This window comes from Euphorbia lathyris, chromosome 7 (assembly GCF_963576675.1).
Source record: "Euphorbia lathyris chromosome 7, ddEupLath1.1, whole genome shotgun sequence".
Classification (NCBI taxonomy): Eukaryota; Viridiplantae; Streptophyta; class Magnoliopsida; order Malpighiales; family Euphorbiaceae; genus Euphorbia; species Euphorbia lathyris.
The window spans coordinates 42,167,364-42,186,539 of NC_088916.1; the positions used below are offsets into that span (position 1 = coordinate 42,167,364).

General features: G+C 36.7%; 1 protein-coding gene across 5 annotated transcripts; it reads right to left on the reverse strand.

Moving 5' to 3' along the window:
• Window positions 1–546: 546 nt before the first annotated feature.
• On the reverse strand, window positions 547–7,302 carry LOC136235204 (lipid droplet phospholipase 1). 5 transcript variants are annotated; one of them, XR_010691716.1, is made up of 12 exons: window positions 6,752–7,301; window positions 6,502–6,569; window positions 5,210–5,280; window positions 4,717–4,986; window positions 3,366–3,526; window positions 3,214–3,269; window positions 3,009–3,061; window positions 2,793–2,922; window positions 2,333–2,433; window positions 2,086–2,159; window positions 1,921–2,000; window positions 547–1,060 (listed from the first exon to the last, which is right to left on the reverse strand). XR_010691716.1 is itself a non-coding variant. In XM_066024765.1 (11 exons), the coding sequence occupies exons 1-10, from the start codon at window positions 7,051–7,053 to the stop codon at window positions 2,088–2,090; spliced, it is 1,284 nt and encodes a 427-aa protein (XP_065880837.1). In that variant the 5' UTR covers window positions 7,054–7,301; the 3' UTR covers window positions 1,646–2,000; window positions 2,086–2,087. The 5 variants fall into 5 exon arrangements, 2 of the variants coding, with proteins under 2 accessions (XP_065880837.1, XP_065880836.1); XR_010691715.1 differs by having other exon boundaries at window positions 1,921–2,159; window positions 6,752–7,300; XM_066024765.1 differs by lacking the exon at window positions 547–1,060 and having other exon boundaries at window positions 1,646–2,000.
• Window positions 7,303–19,176: the final 11,874 nt, after the last annotated feature.

The window sequence follows — 19,176 nt, forward strand, 5'->3', positions numbered from 1 at the left end:
TCTTGGTTTCATTTTGTCTGCCTCAAATTTGTGCATTTTGGTTGAAATTGGTGGACACGCTAAAAATCTTATTGTGTAATTTTTGGTGTAGATTGAAAAGGGTTAGAATAGAGAGTTCCCAAGGAGGATACTAGTAGTTAGCAGAGAGTAGGTATGTAGAGTATGGAGTAGTTAAGGTTGGTTGCTTGAAAAACCATGATTAACGTGGGGTTTTTTACACGCACAAGTCCTTTCTATGGGGAAGAGAGCCCCTTTACTCTCTCTTTATCTTTGTGGTCTCCCCTGCTTTCCCATACCCTTTCTTTCTAATTATCTATTTCAATCCAAAATTTGTATAAATAAAGAAATAGAAAACGATCTTCACACTTCAAGTCTTAAATGTTCTAAATTACTACTATTTTCTTTAACACTTAACTCTTGAACTATTGACCACTTAATTTTGTGTTACTTCCACGCATTGATCTATTTTCTTTAAGACAGTAGTTAAATTCAGGAGGCCAAACCAAATGTAGAGAGCAAAAAAGAGAGAAGATATTAGTCAACATATAGTGTTTGACGAGATTGCCATTTGTAACAAGTATGCAGATTCGTGGGTGTGGTGCACTTAATTAATATATCATCCCTTTGATTATATTATACTACTACTAAATTGCAGCATTTAATGGCATCATCTAACCTAAACACTCTTCCATCATGTTCGAGGTACAACACTCATACGCTACAGTTGTGCAATAAAGCTCGAGATTGAATCGGATTGCGCAGAAGTGGTAAACTTTGTTCTTAAGGCTTGCCCCATTCATCATCCCTTGAAGACGCTTATTCGTAAGATCCAAGTGCTTATGGAGCAGTTTGATGATGCTCGCCTGACCCACATTTATAGGGAACGGGTGCGCTGACATGCTTGCTGCTGAAGCCTTTAATTTCCCGTTTGGGGTGCACATCTTGCATCAAGTCCCGACCAAGGTCACCAAGCTGCTGCATGCTGATTTTTTAGGAGTTTATCTCCCCCGTTTGATTTCTACCTAGAGTAGCCCCTTTTCTTTTGCTTTGTTTTTCCTTTCTGTTGTTACCAAAAAAAAAAAAAAATAAAGGTTTCCAAGTTATAGAAAAATACAAAATAATATTTAGAATTATCAATCCTTCCAAAAAAAACTTAAACATGCTAGAAAACTAATGATTTGAAATGTTAATCGAAGCTTGTAACTTGAAATAGAAAGGCAAGGTTTGAAGTAGAAACAATCCCAAAATATCAAAATACTGAGTTGTTGTTGTTGAAGAAGAAAGCCAGTGTAAGGCAAGTGTCCCCTTCTTGACACCGCATTCTGGACTTGTCTGTGTATGCAGTGACTAGGAAACGCCACAGCCAGAGGCAGGGACCACACAGCTGCTCGCTTGAAATGCCACTTTCGCACGTGCCAAAACAGAGTTTTTTTTGTGGTCACCCAATGCCAACCTCATTAAATGAAGGGCTGGACTCTATTTCTCTCTCAACTGAACACACCCTCAGACCCTTGAAGGTATTACAAAGCTGCTAACCTCCGGACACTTTTCAATTTGGCTTCCACACTTTCACTAACTAGAGTGTACATTCTCCTCTATTAATTACTAGTCTAACCTGTAAATCTCCAACTTGTATATCAATATGTTTAAAGAAAATAATTTCGTTCCATTCCAGGGATAAAAATGAAGCTATAGTTGTCATTTCAACACAAAAAAAATATACCCTTATGGGACTGATAATCATCCATAATATTAATATATATAGTTACATGCTTTTTTCAGCTTTCCAAAATATAAAATAAAAATTGAACCTCCTAAAAAGCACCTCTTGTCCTACCTCTCTCATTCTCCTCCGTGTTTCTACAAGTTTTAGGCCATAAGTGAACTAATTAAAGAGATTATGGTACAAATATATGTTACCCTTGGTATCCACAATGCAGGCCTGGTCATTTTAACACGTTTCGAACCAGCTTTCGCTTATTATCTCTTAATGAGGTCACCTGAAATTTTGTTTCAGCATCATATTATATGAACCGGGTCAATTGAAAAGCATTAGCAATGCCAATCTGCAAATCTAGTTTGGACCTTTAGAGAAGAAAGTTGTCAATCATGTGTTGAACTACGTCTACTCCATCAGAAAATAGATAACTATTTTTTGCCTACACAATTAAAAAACAATGTCAGTGAAGCATATCCAAACTGCAGTCCTAGAGAAAACGAATAATACTAGTTTGGTGTTGTAGGAAACTAAAAATATTTGAGATTGTCGCTAAACTAAAATTCTTGATGTTATATAGGAGCAGGTACTCGTGAAAATGTAAGTGTTACTTACGACCAGAATTGTATTGTGTGCCAGAAAATGTTGTTTTAATCCGTTGAATTTAACATCAACCCGTTCCCAGCTCACTTTGGTCAAAGCTTGGAGCATTTCCTCTACAAGTATTGCAAAATGATAATAGAGTGAATTATGTAATACATTTTTGTTTTAATAAAGAAATAAATAAAATTCCATTTCACTATAATAGTAGTATTCCTATGTTCTTAAGGCAGTAAAATACAAGCCAAATCAAAGATAGGTTACCATTTTGTTACAGTTAGAATCAGCAAGACTTTTTTGCAAAAAGATAAGACAAACTGATTCTTCAGGTCATTCTTACATGTGCCTTAGAACATAAACTTGAAGGACCTGAATTCAACAACTACTAGCGCAAAAAAGAAACCTTATTCCATGTTATATTCTTAATAAAAAGCGACTGCATATGTTAGTTTGAACAGACAGCTAGGTGGCAAACCTTCCATGTCAACCGATTTGCATCCATTGACTTTGACACCTATAGGAAATTCTTGTTGAGAACTAGAAGTTTTAGACATTTCCACATGTACTACATGTCGGTATTTCTCATCTCTTGAAAAATGTAGCCTCTGTCAAAGGGAAATGCATTTAAATGAATCATAAGAGAACAATAAAAGATATAATGCAAAACTTTTTGAAGAAGCTATAATGGTACCTTTGGGAGCTCATTTGGATGCCGTAAAGAAGCTGTACTCCATCCCACAAGGTCTATGAAGTGTTAAAGTTTTTAACATATTAAATCAGCTGACTGAATTCTATTCTTAACCGCAGCCTAAGCATTTTAAATGCTGCATAATTTTCCATCTAAAAGCTAGCCTTCTTACAGCGCCAATAAGAATCAAAATACAGCAAGAGGATACGATCAGACCCTGTATTTGCATAGGCGACATGACGCTTGAATGACTGCAATGCAGACCTACAGAAACATGAAAAGTTACGAAGGTATATTCTTTTGGTATGTTTTTTGAACACTCCAAGTTTCGTAGATAAAACATAAGTCAATGCAACTCACGTAAATTTAAGATCTTCAGAGTCGCTAACCATTTGAAAAAGAAGAGGAGGCTTTCCATTGTCACCATCAGCCAAGAAAAGATGTTTCCCAGTTCTACCAAAAATCCATGAAATACTAGTAGCCACTTTTTCCAGAGTGTGAAGGCCACAAAATAAGGGGACCTGAAAATACAAAGCTGCAATTTCCATAACAGGATTTCTATATTCATAAACTCATTTCTATTTTTTGTTCTCCCAAGCTACGTAGTTTATTTGGTTAGGTCATATAGTTATAGGAAGAATGAGAGTCTAAGGCTCTGTTCTTTATCGCTGAACTGAACTGAATTGAACTGAACTGAATACTGTTGAATACTGAACTGAATTTAACTGAATACTACTGAATACTAAACTTAACTGAATGCTACTAATGCTACCGAAGTTAACCGAACTTAACAATAATGATGATATTAGACTTTAAAATAATTTTCATGATAATATTGGACATTAATGAACTTATAATAATAATAATGGTTCTAATAAATTTAATAATATCAATAATAAATAAATATATTATTAAAGATAAAACTAAATTGAATATCAAATAAAAGCCCGGGATGATAAAATCTTGGCTCGATAAAAGCCTATGAAATTAAATAAAAATAAATCTAATTTAAATTAAAAATACAAATTACATACAAACACAAATTTATATATAATTTAAAGCCTATGAAATCAAATACAAATCTTCATATGAATACAAACTCTTAACTTTTTATTTTAATTAAGGGTTAAGTGCAAAAATAACGTTTTGGGTCAGAAGTAATTTTACCTCTAACGTCTAAAATGGTGGAATTTTATCCGTAACATTGATAAATTGGATAAATTTGAGAAATAATTCATAATATGGATGCAATTCCTAATTTTTAAATATGAATGCATACTTTAGTTTTATTTTTTTTTTATTAAACCATATATACTTTAATAAACTATCATTTCTTGACTTTTATCTAATTGATAGATAATGATAAACTATAAATAATAATAATAAATAATGATAAATTATAGATAAATAATAATAATTATAATATAATAAATAATGATAAATTACTGAATACTGAAACTGAATGCTGAAACTGGATGCTGAAACTGAATGTTGAAACTGAATGCTGAACTGATTGTTACTGAAATTAAGTGATAAAGAACAGGGTCTAACTCTTATTAAAGAATGAAGTGGCTAAGATAAAAACTTCAACACAAACAAAACAGAAGGATTTGATTATGGAATGGCATCCAAGAGAAAACAATGTAATAAAAATATATATTAAAAAGAAACTCCCCATTGTTACAGCATCTGCAAAGAATAAAATAAGTACCTGCTTATGCCACCTAGAGCCAAGATGTGGAGTAGCAAGTGTTATAAAATTAATGGGCTCCAGTCCTGCAATACTTCTTTTAAGTTTCTCCTGTATACTCATATCTTCAAATCCATAGCTTTTACGGTCACCATTTGCTTGAGAAAGTTCATTTACTGGACCTTGTCTGTAGAGCTTGGCAATAGCATATCTTGCCACCAGCCCACCTAAAGAATGGCCTATGAATGAAATCTTCTTAACAGAGGGGTGGCGTTCTATCACAGATATAACCTGAAAGCAAAGTCCTCATTTTGCGACCTTTGTGGGAATAGTTTCGATGGAAGTGACAAATTTCATACACATATGTTGGTGCCAAATAATATCAGTCCAACCACTCAAATAGCAGACTCACAAACTTAAGAACAATCTTTTAAGTTCTGAACAAGTACAGCAGACCAATATGGCAGCAGCATTTGTAGAGTAAAGAAAGTTGTTAAATTGAAGCATAATTTACCTCTTTTGCTAACCTCTCTCCCATTACATCAACACCATCAAACGTTGATGTTGAAGAATTAACTTTACTACCTGCATGCAAAATAAATTGAGTGATGGAAACTTGAAATTTAGGATAAAGTTTATAATAATAGTAAGATAGAAAAAGAGAAGAAAAAATATGAATAAACAAGATATTATATTGATTTAGGAAAAAAGGAATAAGAACACAAGATGCTAACCAATACCTCCCAAGGGAACTCTTCCCTCTCCCACTAGAAACCAAAATAGAATAACAAATCCCGCCTCTATTATTGTTTAGGCTAGGGTATTTATGTTAGAGGTAAACCTAAACTAGGAAAGCTAATAAAAGGAAATACATTACTCTCATTGACTATTGATCATTGACTACTTCCTAACTTATGCTGTACACCTCACAATTTCCATCTGTCCTCTTCCTTCTGGAATAAAACTGTTAGGCTTTGGCCCCGCTACCGGTGGCAGTAGCACTTCTTTGTCATTGAGCATGTTTCTATTTGCACTAAAATGCTTAATTAATTAAAGACCATGTATTCAAAAGGTAATTAAGATCTACATAAGGACATATTAGCAGACTTGTGTAGGCAAGAATATATCAGAGCAAAAAAACAAATCCGAGCTTACACCTATCAGGAGTCTCTACGAGTTAGTCCAAAGATATCAATTAGCTGATCCAAATGGACACTCCTCTGCCCTTGGGTCATAAAAAGTCAGATATGGAAATGAAGAGACTTTTTTCCAAGCTCATCGAACTAAACTTTATGCACCAGGATATGGCTGAGGTAGAATGATTTTTAAAAGCTTCACCAATGATTTTACACCAACAAAGATTTCCATCAATACTAAAATTTTCTAAAGAATGAAAGGCAGCTTTGATTATTAAGAATTTCAATTAGAGTAATATAGCAGCTAAGATGCGAATCATGAACCCGCAATTAGTTGTACCTGCATCTTGTGTCCGTGTTTTGAAATAAATAAAATTGTAAGAAAGAATCAAAATTTCACATGCATAATAACATTGATCATAGCAATCATGTATTCCCCTGCCCAAAAAATAAAAAGCAACCATGTATCTGGTTTTGTCCTTGCATATTTAGACTATGATATGATTGGACTGAAAAGGAATTGAAGCATTCAAAGTCTTAAGCAATGAATTCGAGGATCTACTTAAGAAACGTGTGCATTAGAAGCTCTACATGTCGGATTCACCAGAATTAAGCAGATCAGATGAATGAACTCAGTAGATCAAGGAATCGTAGAGATACTAAGACTCACAGTGAACAATAACATCTCGGGGAAAGTGTATCAAGAACTGCTTAGCTGCGTAATTCCAATTCTGCGCACTGCAGACAAGGCATAATAAGGATTAAGGAAGGAAGCTCTAACACAAGAGTTGCATTCATTACGAATTAACCAATAGCTTAAACTTGATGCCCCAAAATGTGACATAGGAAATGATGAAGCATGAAAACCGGCTAGTCCACATTCTTATTATTACCATCAGGACAACAGGAAATGAACTGACCTGCCCATAATGCCATTGACCATTACAACAAGGTGAGACGGATTGGTATCCTCTCCGGCGATATCCACCGAAGCATCGAAATTTCCTTCCTTATCCTCTTCAATCCTCAAGCATCCAATTCTCGGCAAATAAGAAGATTTTCTCTTCCAGTACTTGCGATTTTTCTTCTTGTTGTTGTTGTTGCTGCTGCTGTGAGTGGACGGCGTCGCTGATGTTCCATTTGGAGGAGCAACAGCATCAGTACGAGAAGCTGCAGCTTCCTCCCCGGTAGCAGACCAAACATCGATCGTGAAAGAATCCATAGACAAAAGAATCCGAAGGAAGAAAGAATCTAGTGGGAAAATGAGAGAGAAAATAGTTTGGATATAAATACAGATGGTCAGCGGTCAAATGTTCTTCTCGCTGAACAGAGTGGAACAACCTGACCTCCGGCTCCGATCTTCCAATTTTTCTCTAAATTATTAATGGTGCTTGGATTTGGGTAATAATTATGAGTAGTATTATGGCTAAGTTGTAGGGTTAAAAGTGGAAATTTAATGCGGATTTGAGAAAGAAAGACCCCAAGAGAAAAATTAGTACTTTTTAGACAAAACTAGAGTTGTTTTTCTAGAAAGAGACAGTCGCTATTGACACGCAATTTTGATTGTTGAATTTGGTTTGTTCGGTCCTTCAGCGGCGGCGGCGACTAATTCAAGAGATTTTGTTATTAGGCCATCTCGAACCATTTTTGGATTCCACCTTCTTATGAATCTAGTTGGAAAATAAGAGAAAATAGGTTGGATATATTTATAGTTATTATGTTGTAACGGAGAGTAGAAAAATGTGCACGTGGCGATTTTTGGATTCCACCTTCTTCTAAATATATCGTGTAAAGAGTATGTATTTTTCATAATTTTGAGAATGTCTCTTCAAAATCGAAGATACGATAAACTTTAGTAGCATGTTTGAACTGATATTCGTAAATCATATAAGGTTGAATCAATACCTGCATAATTGTAAATTTTCTTTTTAACTTCTCCAACTTGATTTTTTTTTTAAATCCGGAGCAACTTTGATTCACCACCAACGTATGTCATGGTACTTGCAACTTTTTTCCATTGGTCATTCCATGATACTAAGCAAATAACAATATCGTGGATATACTATATTGAAATGAGCAAAATACATTGTAAAATTCCTAAAATAATAATGTCATAAACATAGAAAATGTAGTTTGAAATTGAGTGAAACTAAATCAAATTGAGTGAAACTGAGTGAATTTGAGTGAAATTCACTTTCGCATTTACCTTGTAAGATCTCATATGTGGATATGTGATTTGCATCTTATGAACTATATTGCATATGAAGAAATACGATGCGAAATAATATCACATTTCAACAGATGGTGTTCGTATCTTGATGTTTGCGAACACATATACAGATAGATCGTTCGCAAGCCGATTGCATTGTACACTAAATGCAAATGAGGAAAAAGTGATCACATTTTTTAAGGGTGTTCGCATTTTGCGATATGCGAACATTGAATCCTATGTCTGTATATTAATAAATACGTAAAAACTTTGAGCATAACATTTCCAACGTTGCAATTGATTATTATGCATTTAAAATCAAAGATAACTTACCTGATATTTGGAGATGAAGATTGAACATGATTTGGAGACAAATGTTGATGCTTAAAAGTGATTTGGAGATGGAATAGAAGTAATTCTTGAAAGTGTTTGTTATATATGAAAAATATGTAATGAAATAGTCTAGTTTGATAGTATGTCTTTGAATATGACTAAACATATGAATCAACCTCTCCAAAAATCGAGTTTTGTAAATTTCCTTACTATCAAGGGGAGGACGGATGGGGGAAAAGTTAAAAAAAAAAAAAAAACAAACAAAGATTATTCACTCACATGTGAAATTTCTAATTTTGAACGAGTTTTAGAACAAGCTAGAATATCTCTAATGGAGTATAATGAATCATTTATTATACTCATTTATTAAACTTTCTCCCATTGGAGCGAGTTTAATATATTGAACATTTATCAACCACTCAATGTTTATTGGGTTTTTGATTTTATATATATATATATTTTTCCAAATAATATGATTGGTTTAATTAATTGGTGGATTCATTATGATTTGTTTAATTAATTGGTGAATCTTTTGTGATTGGTGGATCCATTATGATTGAGTGGTTATAGAGTTTAACTTGGAGTTAGATAGTTTAATAAAATGAAGTTTAGTAAATGGATAATGTGACATGTTGAAGGATTAAAGGCTCAATTCATTGATTTATTTTAGGTTTAATACATCATTTGTCCCTGAACTTGTCCAAAAAACTTGATTGGTCCCCTGAATTTTTAAAATATCCTGATAGCCCCCTAAACTTGCATAAAATATTCAGTTAACCCTCTGAACTGCGTAAAATATGATCAATTGATCACTCGGTTGTAAAAAATAAGTTAAATGCGGAAAATGCATTGCACGTATCTTAAAAGAAAGTAAAACAAACAAGTTTTATAGTTGAGTAAGTAAGAACTTTCTTTTTAATCTATTATGTGAATTATGTAATAACATTTTAAGACGAGTGCAATTATTGCATATTTAACTTAGTTTTTTGCAATCGACTGATTAATTTATTACATTTTATGCAAGTTCAGTAGGCTAACTGAATATTTTATACAAATTCAGAGGACTATCGGGACACTTTAAAAATTTAGAAAACCAATCAAATTTTACAGACAAGTTCGGGATAGAAATGATGTATTAAGTCTTTATTTTATTTTTATATGTTGGGTTGGGATGCTCTTTGATTAAAGTCTAATCCTATTTATTTACAGGTGACCTAAGGCAATTTGCCGTAATTTCAGTGTATCTCATATAAACTATCATTACAACAAGCAAAAAGGAAAAGCACTCACCGGAGAAAGAGAGTAAAGTTTAAACACCTTCTACTTTCTTTCTTTCTTTCTGTTTAAGCAACCTTCTACTTTTCTTAATTTCATGACAAAAAAAAATAGGAAAAATTATAAAATTAGGTAAAATTGGAAATTCATTTACATATTTAACTCATTTACTCAACCTACTACATATCTAGACTGTTTTTGTGTGATTTTTCCATAATATCCGTAACCTTTCCACTTTCCCCTTACGCGAACGGTCTCTCCCCCCTTCTCTTTGGTTACGCGAAACGGTTGGCAGTTCTTCCATTAATGATTACAAGACTTTTGATCTTCTTATCTTCCTTTAAATTGCACGAATCTGCACCATTTCTACAAATCATCATGTATTTCTCTTCTTTCTCTCTTCATCTCTTGATTCTTCATCTTCCTAATCCTAGAAAACGAAGTCATGGTTCTTCATCTTCCATTTCCTGCTCGTTTCTTGGTTTCTTTCTTCTTGTGACCATCGAAGAAATTGTGATTTTACGTTATTTTCATCGTTTTTCTCAGTTTATCATATTGTTTTCGTCGATAAATGTAAGTATATACTGTTTTCTCTGCGTTTTTTCCATAAATTCACTTAGCATATGCCGTTTTCGTGAAGTCTACAGTGAGAAATTTGTCGATTTAACTTCGCGAAACGGTGATTACGCGAAGTTTGCGAGGTAATTCGATCAATTTCTCACGCAGACTCCGTGTAATCATCGTTTCGCGAAGTCAGAGCGTCACATTTCTCCTCGCAGACGTCGCGAAATCATCATTTCGCTAAGTAAAGTCATCATATTCCTTGTACATTTATTTTCGCATACTTAGCGAATCCTCATTTCGCGAAGCCAAATCTTCCTTTTTTCTGCCTAACACGATTAATTTTTTCTGAATTTGATTGAATACATAATATTCATTCTTGGAAGCCGGCATGCTGGCGTGCCACGAGAGACATCCATTCCAAAAGGCCTGGACTTCCAACCATCGGTGGTGAATATGAGCTTACACTGTGGGACATGTCCATCCCTAAGTGGTGAATAAGAGCTTATGTATCGTGAGACATCCATCCATCGGTGAATTTTGTTAGAAACACAACCAGACTTATGTTAATTAAAATGAGATAGCCGAGTTAAATATGCAAATGAGCCTTCCATTTTACCCAATTTTGTAATTTATAGTGGAATTTACAGATCACCTACCAATGAGGGCTAAATTTTGACGGAGTGGAGAATCGAACCTCAAACCTGTCAAGCAGAGGTTCAACGCCTTACCACTCAGACCAACCCTCGTTGGCTGTTCGTTATTATATTTAAATCGGCCATTGTCAATATTTATGTATAAGTAGGAGTTATGCATGGGTTAATTATTTGTCAAATTTTATAATTTAAGTATATATTAAGTAATTGTTTCAAAAAAAAATATTAAGTAATTATGTTTATTATATAAATAATTATTATTCAACATTCCAAACTCCTCCAAATCCGTAAATAATAATAATACGGTCCGGCTAATCTATGCCATAAGTATAACTATACCTCTTTTTTTTAAATGTTTAGTTTTTCTAAGTAATTATATACAATTAATAAAACATAATCCCAAAGGGAAACCTAAAAAGAACCTTCATGGTTTGAATTCTTTGGATAAAAGGGGTCCTTCTGGGACCGCCTCTAGGCTCTCCGGAGCCCCAAACAAATACCTGATCTAGGGTTTAGGCCTGCGTCTGTAGTCTCCCCCTTTGATGGACTTCTTCGTTTGGAATGTTAGAGGTGCGGCGAGCAAGGCTACCCGCATTCATGTCAATGATCTCATTAAACAGTTTAACCCTTCCTGCTTTGTCCTTCTTGAGACCAAGGTTAGTGGAGCCAAAGCAGATGAGGTGGTTAGAAAGTTTAAGAATTGGAATTGCGTCAGGTCGGAGGCTACTGGCCGGGCAGGGGGGATTTGGCTCTTTTGGAAGCCAGGTCAAGTCAATATTGATATTGTTACTATGGACAGTCAATTCATCCATAGTAAGGTGTGTTACCCGGGTAATAAACCCTTCTTTATTACCTTCGTCTATGCTGATCCTGTTTCGACTAACCGAAGAAGGCTGTGGGAGATCCTTCATTCTTTTAGCTCTAACATGGTGGAGGCGTGGTTGGTTGCCGGGGATTTTAATGATATTGCCCTCTTGAGTGATCAGAGAGGAGGGGGTAATCATTATGTGAACCGGTGTCTTAATCATAAGCAAAGTATGGATATGTGCGGGCTTTCGGACCTGGGTGCTGCTGGCCACAAATTTACCTGGAAAAGGAATAGTGTGTTTGTTAGGTTGGATAAGGTGTACGCTAATGTTGCAGCGATTTATAGGTTTCCTGAGGTCAAGGTACTTAATCTCCCTTTCCGTCACTCAGACCATTGCCATATCCTCATTAATTTGGTCAAAGGAAATCGGCTGAAAGGTAATAGACCTTTTAGGTATCTGGTGGCTTGGGAGTCTCACCCCGAGTTTAAGGATTTCGTTAAAAGCAATTGGCATCCCCACTCTGATGTTCTCCTCGCTACTGAGGAATTCAGGAGGAATGTGGCTGTTTGGAATAAAAATACTTTTGGTCATATTATCAGGAGGAAGAACAAACTCTTGAGGAGAATGGAAGGTGTTCAGCGTTGCTTGGAGGTTCGTTTTGATCATAGCCTGAATGGTCACCTAAGAGCTCTTCAGAACGAGTTGGAAGCTGTGCTTAGACAGGAAGAGCTTCTGTGGTTCCAGAAATCTAGGAAGGCTTGGATTCAAGACGGGGACCGGAATACCAGGTTTTTCCACCTCTCAACGATCATTAGGAGACAGCGAAATAGGATCGAGGCTATTAAAGACGCCAGTGGTGAGTGGATTTTTGAGGAGGAGGACATTCGGCGCCTTGCCCTTGATTTCTACAAGGACCTGTTCAGAGAGGAAGCTGTGGACCTAGAGAGTGCCCACTCTGGCATTTCCTTTCCTCGTTTGGGGGAGGATGCTATTAATAATGCTTTCCATCCCATTGAGCTTAAAGAGATTGATCTGGCCTTCTCCAGCATCGGTTCCACTAAGGCTCCTGGTATTGATGGTATCCCCGCTAGTTTCTATCATAAACACTGGGACACTGTTAAAGAGGGTATATACAGCTTTGTGTTAGGTGTCTTTGGTGGTTCGAACGATATCAGTTTGGTTAATAAAACCCTCCTTGTCTTGATTCCTAAGGTTGCCAAGCCTTCTTCCTTTCTCCAGATGAGACCCATCAGTCTTTGTAATGTCTTGTATAAAGCTATTACTAAGATTGTGGCTAATAGAATCCGGAAGATCCTTCCGGATATTATCAGCCAAAACCAAGGGAGCTTTGTTCCTGGAAGACAATTGATGGATAACGTTGTTATTGCCCAGGAGGTTGTCCATTCTATGAAGATTAAGAAAGGCAAGAAAGGGATCGTGGCTCTCAAGCTGGATCTGGAGAAAGCCTATGATAGGTTGAACTGGAGCTTTCTTCTGGATAGTTTAGCCAAAGCTGGTATCCCGGAGAACTGGAGGAATTTGATTGGAAAGTGTATCTCCTCTCCTGTTTTCCAGGTTATGATCAATGGGGATATGTCGGATGAGTTCTCTCCATCCAGGGGTATTCGTCAAGGGGATCCTATGAGCCCCTTCCTTTTTGTTATTGCCATGGAAAGATTGTCTCACCTGATCCAAGAGGCGGTGAGCAAAGGGACTCTCCACCCTGTTTCCATCAACAGACATTGCCCCCCTGTTACCCATTTACTCTTTGCTGATGATGTCATGCTTTTTGTGGAGGGTAATGAGGAACAAATTAAGGCTGTGATGGATATCCTCGACTGCTTTTGTGAGGCTTCTGGCCAGAAGATTAACATCCATAAATCCCGTATGCTTTGTTCCAAAAATATGGATAATAGCTTGTGTAGAAGACTGAGTGAGATGTCTGGCATTCCCCTGACTCAATCGTTTGGGAAATACCTTGGGGTCCCTCTTCATAGTGACAGGGTGTCCAAAGCCTCTTTTAAAGACATTTTGGACAAATCTAACGGTTTGTGTGCTAGCTGGAAAGCTAATTCTCTTTCCCTTGCAGGTCGCCTTACTTTAATCCAGTCTATCAACTGCGCTGCTCCAAATCACATCATGCAAGCCTGTAAGCTCCCTGAGCCGGTCCTCAACGACCTTGATAAAATTAATCGGCGTTTTCTGTGGGGAGAGTCTGGGGATGGGAGGAAGATTCACCTGGTCCCTTGGAAGGAAGCCTGCCAGCCTAAGAGCAGGGGGGGTCTTGGTATAAGGCAAGCTAAGGACAATAATAAAGTCCTGTTAATGAAGCTTCTTTGGAGAATGTGGCAATCCCCCTCCTCCCTTTGGGTTCGTCTTCTGTGCGGCAAGTATAGGAAAGATAGAATCTTTGGTGGCCCGAAGGAGAGGGTTGTAGCTGTTCCTTCCTCTGGAAAGGGCTTAGTGTTGTTTTTGCTGAGTTCTGTACAGGGATTGGCTTGGAGGTGGGTAATGGGAGATCCATTAGTTTCTGGTATGACACCTGGATTGGTGACAAACCGTTGATTGAGGTGTGCATCGCCCCTCCGCCGAATGATCTCCTCTCCTGGAGAATTGCTGATGTGGTGGACTCGGAGGGAGACTGGATCTGGTCTAAGTTCGACTCCTTTCTTAGCCTGGAGACCCTCCTTAATATTAGAGGTGTGAAGATTAGTAATCAGGAGGAGGATAAGGACAGACACTGCTGGGCCTTGACTAATAATGGTTCTTATTCTTGCAAATCGGCCTATGAAGCTTTTACCCCTAATAGGGCTGATCCTCCTTTGGAAATTTGGAAGTCCATTTGGGCCCTCAAAGTCCCCTACCGCATTAGGAGTTTCCTATGGCTGGGAGTCAAAGACAGGCTCCTCACGAATGCAGATAGACACAGAAGGCACTTGGCTGTATCTGGTGCCTGTAGCAGATGCAGCGGCCATGTGGAAACCTTGTGCCATGCTTTGAGGGATTGCCCGAATAGTAGAAAGGTTTGGGAAGGGGTCCTTCCTCACCACATCCTTCCTTCCTTTATGGGGTTCTCTGATATTGACTGGTTCTCTGAAGGCGTTAATGGGAATTTGTTGGCCAGTATGGAGCACGGGGCTATTCTCTTCGCTATTATTTGTCACCAAATGTGGAAATGGAGGAATGAAGAGTTATTTGCTGAGAAGACTGTCTTTATTCCTGACCTCCGGTTTTACTTCTCGAAAAAACTCTCTGTTATTACAAAGAGTTTTGAAGGAGAGCCCCTGGTTCACCCCTCCCCGGTTAAAGAGGTCCAATTAGTTGGTTGGAGGAAGCCCAAGAAAGGGGTTGTCAAGTTGAATACGGATGGCTCCTGCCTTAGTAATGGCAGAATTGCTGCTGGTGGAGTTCTTCGGGATGCTGGTGGCGCCTGGCTGGCTGGGTTTACCCATAACTTAGGTACGAGCTCCTCCTTTACTGCAGAGCTCTGGGGGATCTTGTCTGGCATTAAACTCGCCATTCGCATGGGTGTTAAAAGACTTTCGGTGGAGTCTGACAATTTGGAGGCTATCAACAGGATTTCGGATAGACAGGTTGTTTGTCTTAAGAGTCAGAATCTCATTAAAGCCATCTTGAGGCTTCGTCCTGTCTTCGATTCTCTTACCTTCTCCCATATTTATAGGGAGCAAAACCGCATGGCGGATCGCTTGGCAGCTGCTGGGCATGGGGGGATGTTAGGTGTTTCTACCCTTTCCGTTCCTCCTTCTTTTCTGTTACCTTCTCTTCTTGAGGATAGGATTGGGGTCAGTCTTCCTAGACTGATCCCGGGTTAGGTTTTTGTTTGTTTTTTTTTCTTCCCTTCTTACCAAAAAAAAAATAAAACATAATTAATATTTTCACATAAAAATAATATTTGAAAGGTTGTCAAGCAAAAGCCCGTCAAGCATTAATTAATGTTACATTATTTTGAAGAAAAAAACACACGAGAGCATTAATGTATTAATTAAAGAACTTAGATATCGATACTTCACGGCACATGTTAGATTTGCCGGTTTTTTTAAGGAAAAAACAACCTTTAATCATTAATAAATTAAGGATTACAAAAATCAACAAGTAAAAAAGGTCTAACAAAGAGAGGATCCTCAAACCAAAAAGTCAGATGATGCTCGTAAAATATATAGCAATAAATAGGACAAGTTTATCTTATCACAACAAGTAATATAGTGCTTAAGCACAAGATCGAACCACAAAGACTATTATCCTAATTAGTATATTCAATTGGTAAATCTATCTATTTAGCAAGGTTGAAAAGCAATTGGTTTGTAAACTAGTAAAATAAATAACTAAACTAAAGAAAGCAGTAAACAGAACAAGCCGCATGGTGGATTGTGATTAATGGTAGTTACAACCTAGAATGGGGAATCCATTGGTTAATTCCTAAGTATGGGTTTAAAGGGTTTCGGTTTAAGCTCAACTAATGATTGAAGGTAATTGTCCTAAGTGAAAGACAAATGTGATCAGTACTTGTTTATCCTATTCACATGCATTCGGGTGACGGCTTGATTAGGCATATACCCTAGGTCATGCAAAGCATTAGGTTTATTGACAAATAAGACTAAATCCATAGCCCAGTCACAAAGCCCCATTCCTAGTGGTCTCTAGCGAAGTCAGGTTAACACAAATTCCATATAGATGATTCCATGGTCAGGATTTCATCTATCTATAATCCTATCTAAGTCAGGTTCACAGGCATTAAGCACATTATTTACATCAAACAGGCTAGTTGATCATTATCAATTCTCATTCTAGCATAAATCATGTTCCTAACATCATCCAGGCATTAAGTATGCATAATCTGATCGAATCAAAAACGAATACATTAAACCCTAAACCCTAAACATACATAATCGTCCACCCAATTTCCTCCCCATCCTAGATTGGATGGGGATTAGCTCATAGACAAACTAATCACAATAATAATGCAAAAGGGAATGAACGAAAGCATACTTTGATTAAATGTAAATAAAGATAAAGGGAAAGAGAAAGAATTTCTAAAACCTGTTGTCTGATTACAGTATAAGCAATGTAGGTTGATCCTCCACCCTTTGAGCTGTTCTTCAAAGAATAAATTCTAACTACAAGAACTGAATCGAAATCTAAAGCTTAAATGTATTTAAAGAAGCTGTCAAAATATAAAACTGAATAATCTCGCCAAGAACTGAGTTAAGTTGCCTATTTATAGACATAGGCAGAAAACCTAGGTCTCCGGGGGTACACATGTCCTTTCCCGTGCTAAATTAGGTGTTCCAAAGGTTAAAATTCGATATTCCAACAGGGGAGAGGCGTTTTTACGCCTCTCCCGCCTCGTCTCGTCGAGACGAGTGCCTGTCTCATCGAGACGAGTGCCTGTCTCATCGAGACAGCTTTGTGTCTCGACGAGACAGTGCCTGTCTCGATGAGACAGCTCTGTGTCTTGACAAGACAAGCGTCCAAATGGGGCAAAAGGCCGGTTTTTCTTCGTTTTGGTCCCTGGGTTTCCAAAATCTGCTCTAATGGTCCCTGACGAATCCCAAAAGTGTAGGAAAATAGACAAGCCTAGGCATAGCGGAATAATAAAATTTTATCTATTTTTATCTATTTCCCTTTTCTAAGATCTGTTAATTGTTATTTCATATAAAGAGGGATAGAAAGTAATACCTTTATTGAAGAACTATCTACCGTTGCAAACGAAGTGCCGACAACTTGTTATTATCAACTCGTGAACCACGAACGTTTGATTCAACACAAAACAAAAACTAATCAGTAATCAACCTTTAATGAATAGCAATCGCAATGATTGCCTCTAACAGAAATCGATACGAGATCAAAGAGGGAGTGAGAAATAAAGTAAATTAGCCGAGACGACGACGGAACAATTCCTTCTCCTCCTGTATAGTGTGTTGGCCGAAATTCTGAGGTTAGGGGTCTATTTATAGACTTCCAAAACCCTAATCCCAGTTGTGTTAGGAATTTAATTAATTGGAATCTTATTCTGAATAGGATTCCTAATTAGATAATTAAATAAACACTTTAATATTATCTAAACAATAACTAATTATATTTAAATAATTATTATTAATCAAATTAATAATTAATTAATGTTAGGAATAATTAATTAGAGTTTTAATTGCATAAAACATCCAATTAATATTATCAGATAATTCTTTAGTTTAATTTATAATCATAATCTAATTACAATTATTAAACTAAATTAATATCCCTAACTAATATATAAATTTCGGCCCATGTGTCTATGTCCCGCTAATTACGTTTTTTTCCTCCGATTCCAAGTCCCATATGCGACACATTAGGTTCTTTATTGCCACTAGCCGTATATATCCTTTGAAATTATTCATCACGATTAATTCCAACATATATATAACGGAATACCATCGCGAGCTGTTACTAGCAGAACCTATGATATTCCCCCAGAGCAATTAAGAAGTCAGGTTGATAACTGATGTTAACCTTTCTGTATTAGGTACAGTATAATACGATCCTTCATCAATTATATCCTGTCGGTCAATTCCTTATAACCATGGAATGTGTTAAGGTTACATATAACAAAGAGTCCGGTTTTACTTGTACAGGTTGAATTCACTTTGAAAAGATAAGTTAAGTGAAATGTTCATTTCTACTCTTAACTGTATCACCTTGCAAGGATTTCAGTCAATTCACCATAAGCGGCCATTTGGATATATCTCCCACTTATCGGGAGTGACGAATGCTCAATCTGACATTAACTATTCTTCAATTACTTTATGTGATACTCAACCCTGCTCTCACACACCCTAGGCTCTCACCTATTGGATCGTGCTCGCACAGAATCAAAGTATCAGACTCCATAATCCAGAATCACTAATTAACGAATGTTTGAGTTTGAGGATTAGTTATACCTACTAATACCAATGAGATGAACAGTTGACACATTAGATAAATCAATCCATTCTGTTATCTCAAGTCGGGTCCCAATCCTAATGAACTCCTTCACCGGATCCATGTAACTGTCTAGATATCCGAATATCTAAAGCTTGTGAGATCAGCTTTCTGTCTCGACAGAAAACACTGTTACATGCAAGTCTCAACAGCAATATGCCAACCCCTATAACACATTACTTGACTTGGGTTTACTTTAAGTTTATTGGTCTATTATAAAGTACAGTCTCACTTCATGCTTGTATGAATACTTTATAACTACTTAAATAAACTTAGGGTTACTTTCTTTATGAAAGATTCTTGCCTTTATATATAGTTATATTTTAATGCTATATATCTGATTAAACAAATGATCAAATAAACAAGGGAAAAGTACAAAAATAAACCTTGTGGTTACACCTGTTTTCGATCAGTACCCTTGTGGTTTAAAAGTTTGCAAAATGGTACCTTGAGGTTCATTCCGTTAGCAAACACAGGTCAAATTGACTAACGACGTTAAAAGTCAATTGAAAAAGAGTTAATTTAGT

What these genes read in the sequence shown, in the direction of transcription:
- LOC136235204 (XM_066024765.1), bottom strand. Translation starts at nt 7,053, where the DNA reads ATGGATTCTTTCACGATCGATGTTTGGTCTGCTACCGGGGAGGAAGCT. An exon ending in ATCCAAATGAGCTCCCAAAG is followed by an intron (nt 2,923 to 3,008) that starts GTACCATTATAG and finishes TCCCTTTGACAG; the next exon opens with AGGCTACATTTTTCAAGAGA. An exon ending in CAAATCGGTTGACATGGAAG is followed by an intron (nt 2,434 to 2,792) that starts GTTTGCCACCTA and finishes CAATACTTGTAG; the next exon opens with AGGAAATGCTCCAAGCTTTG.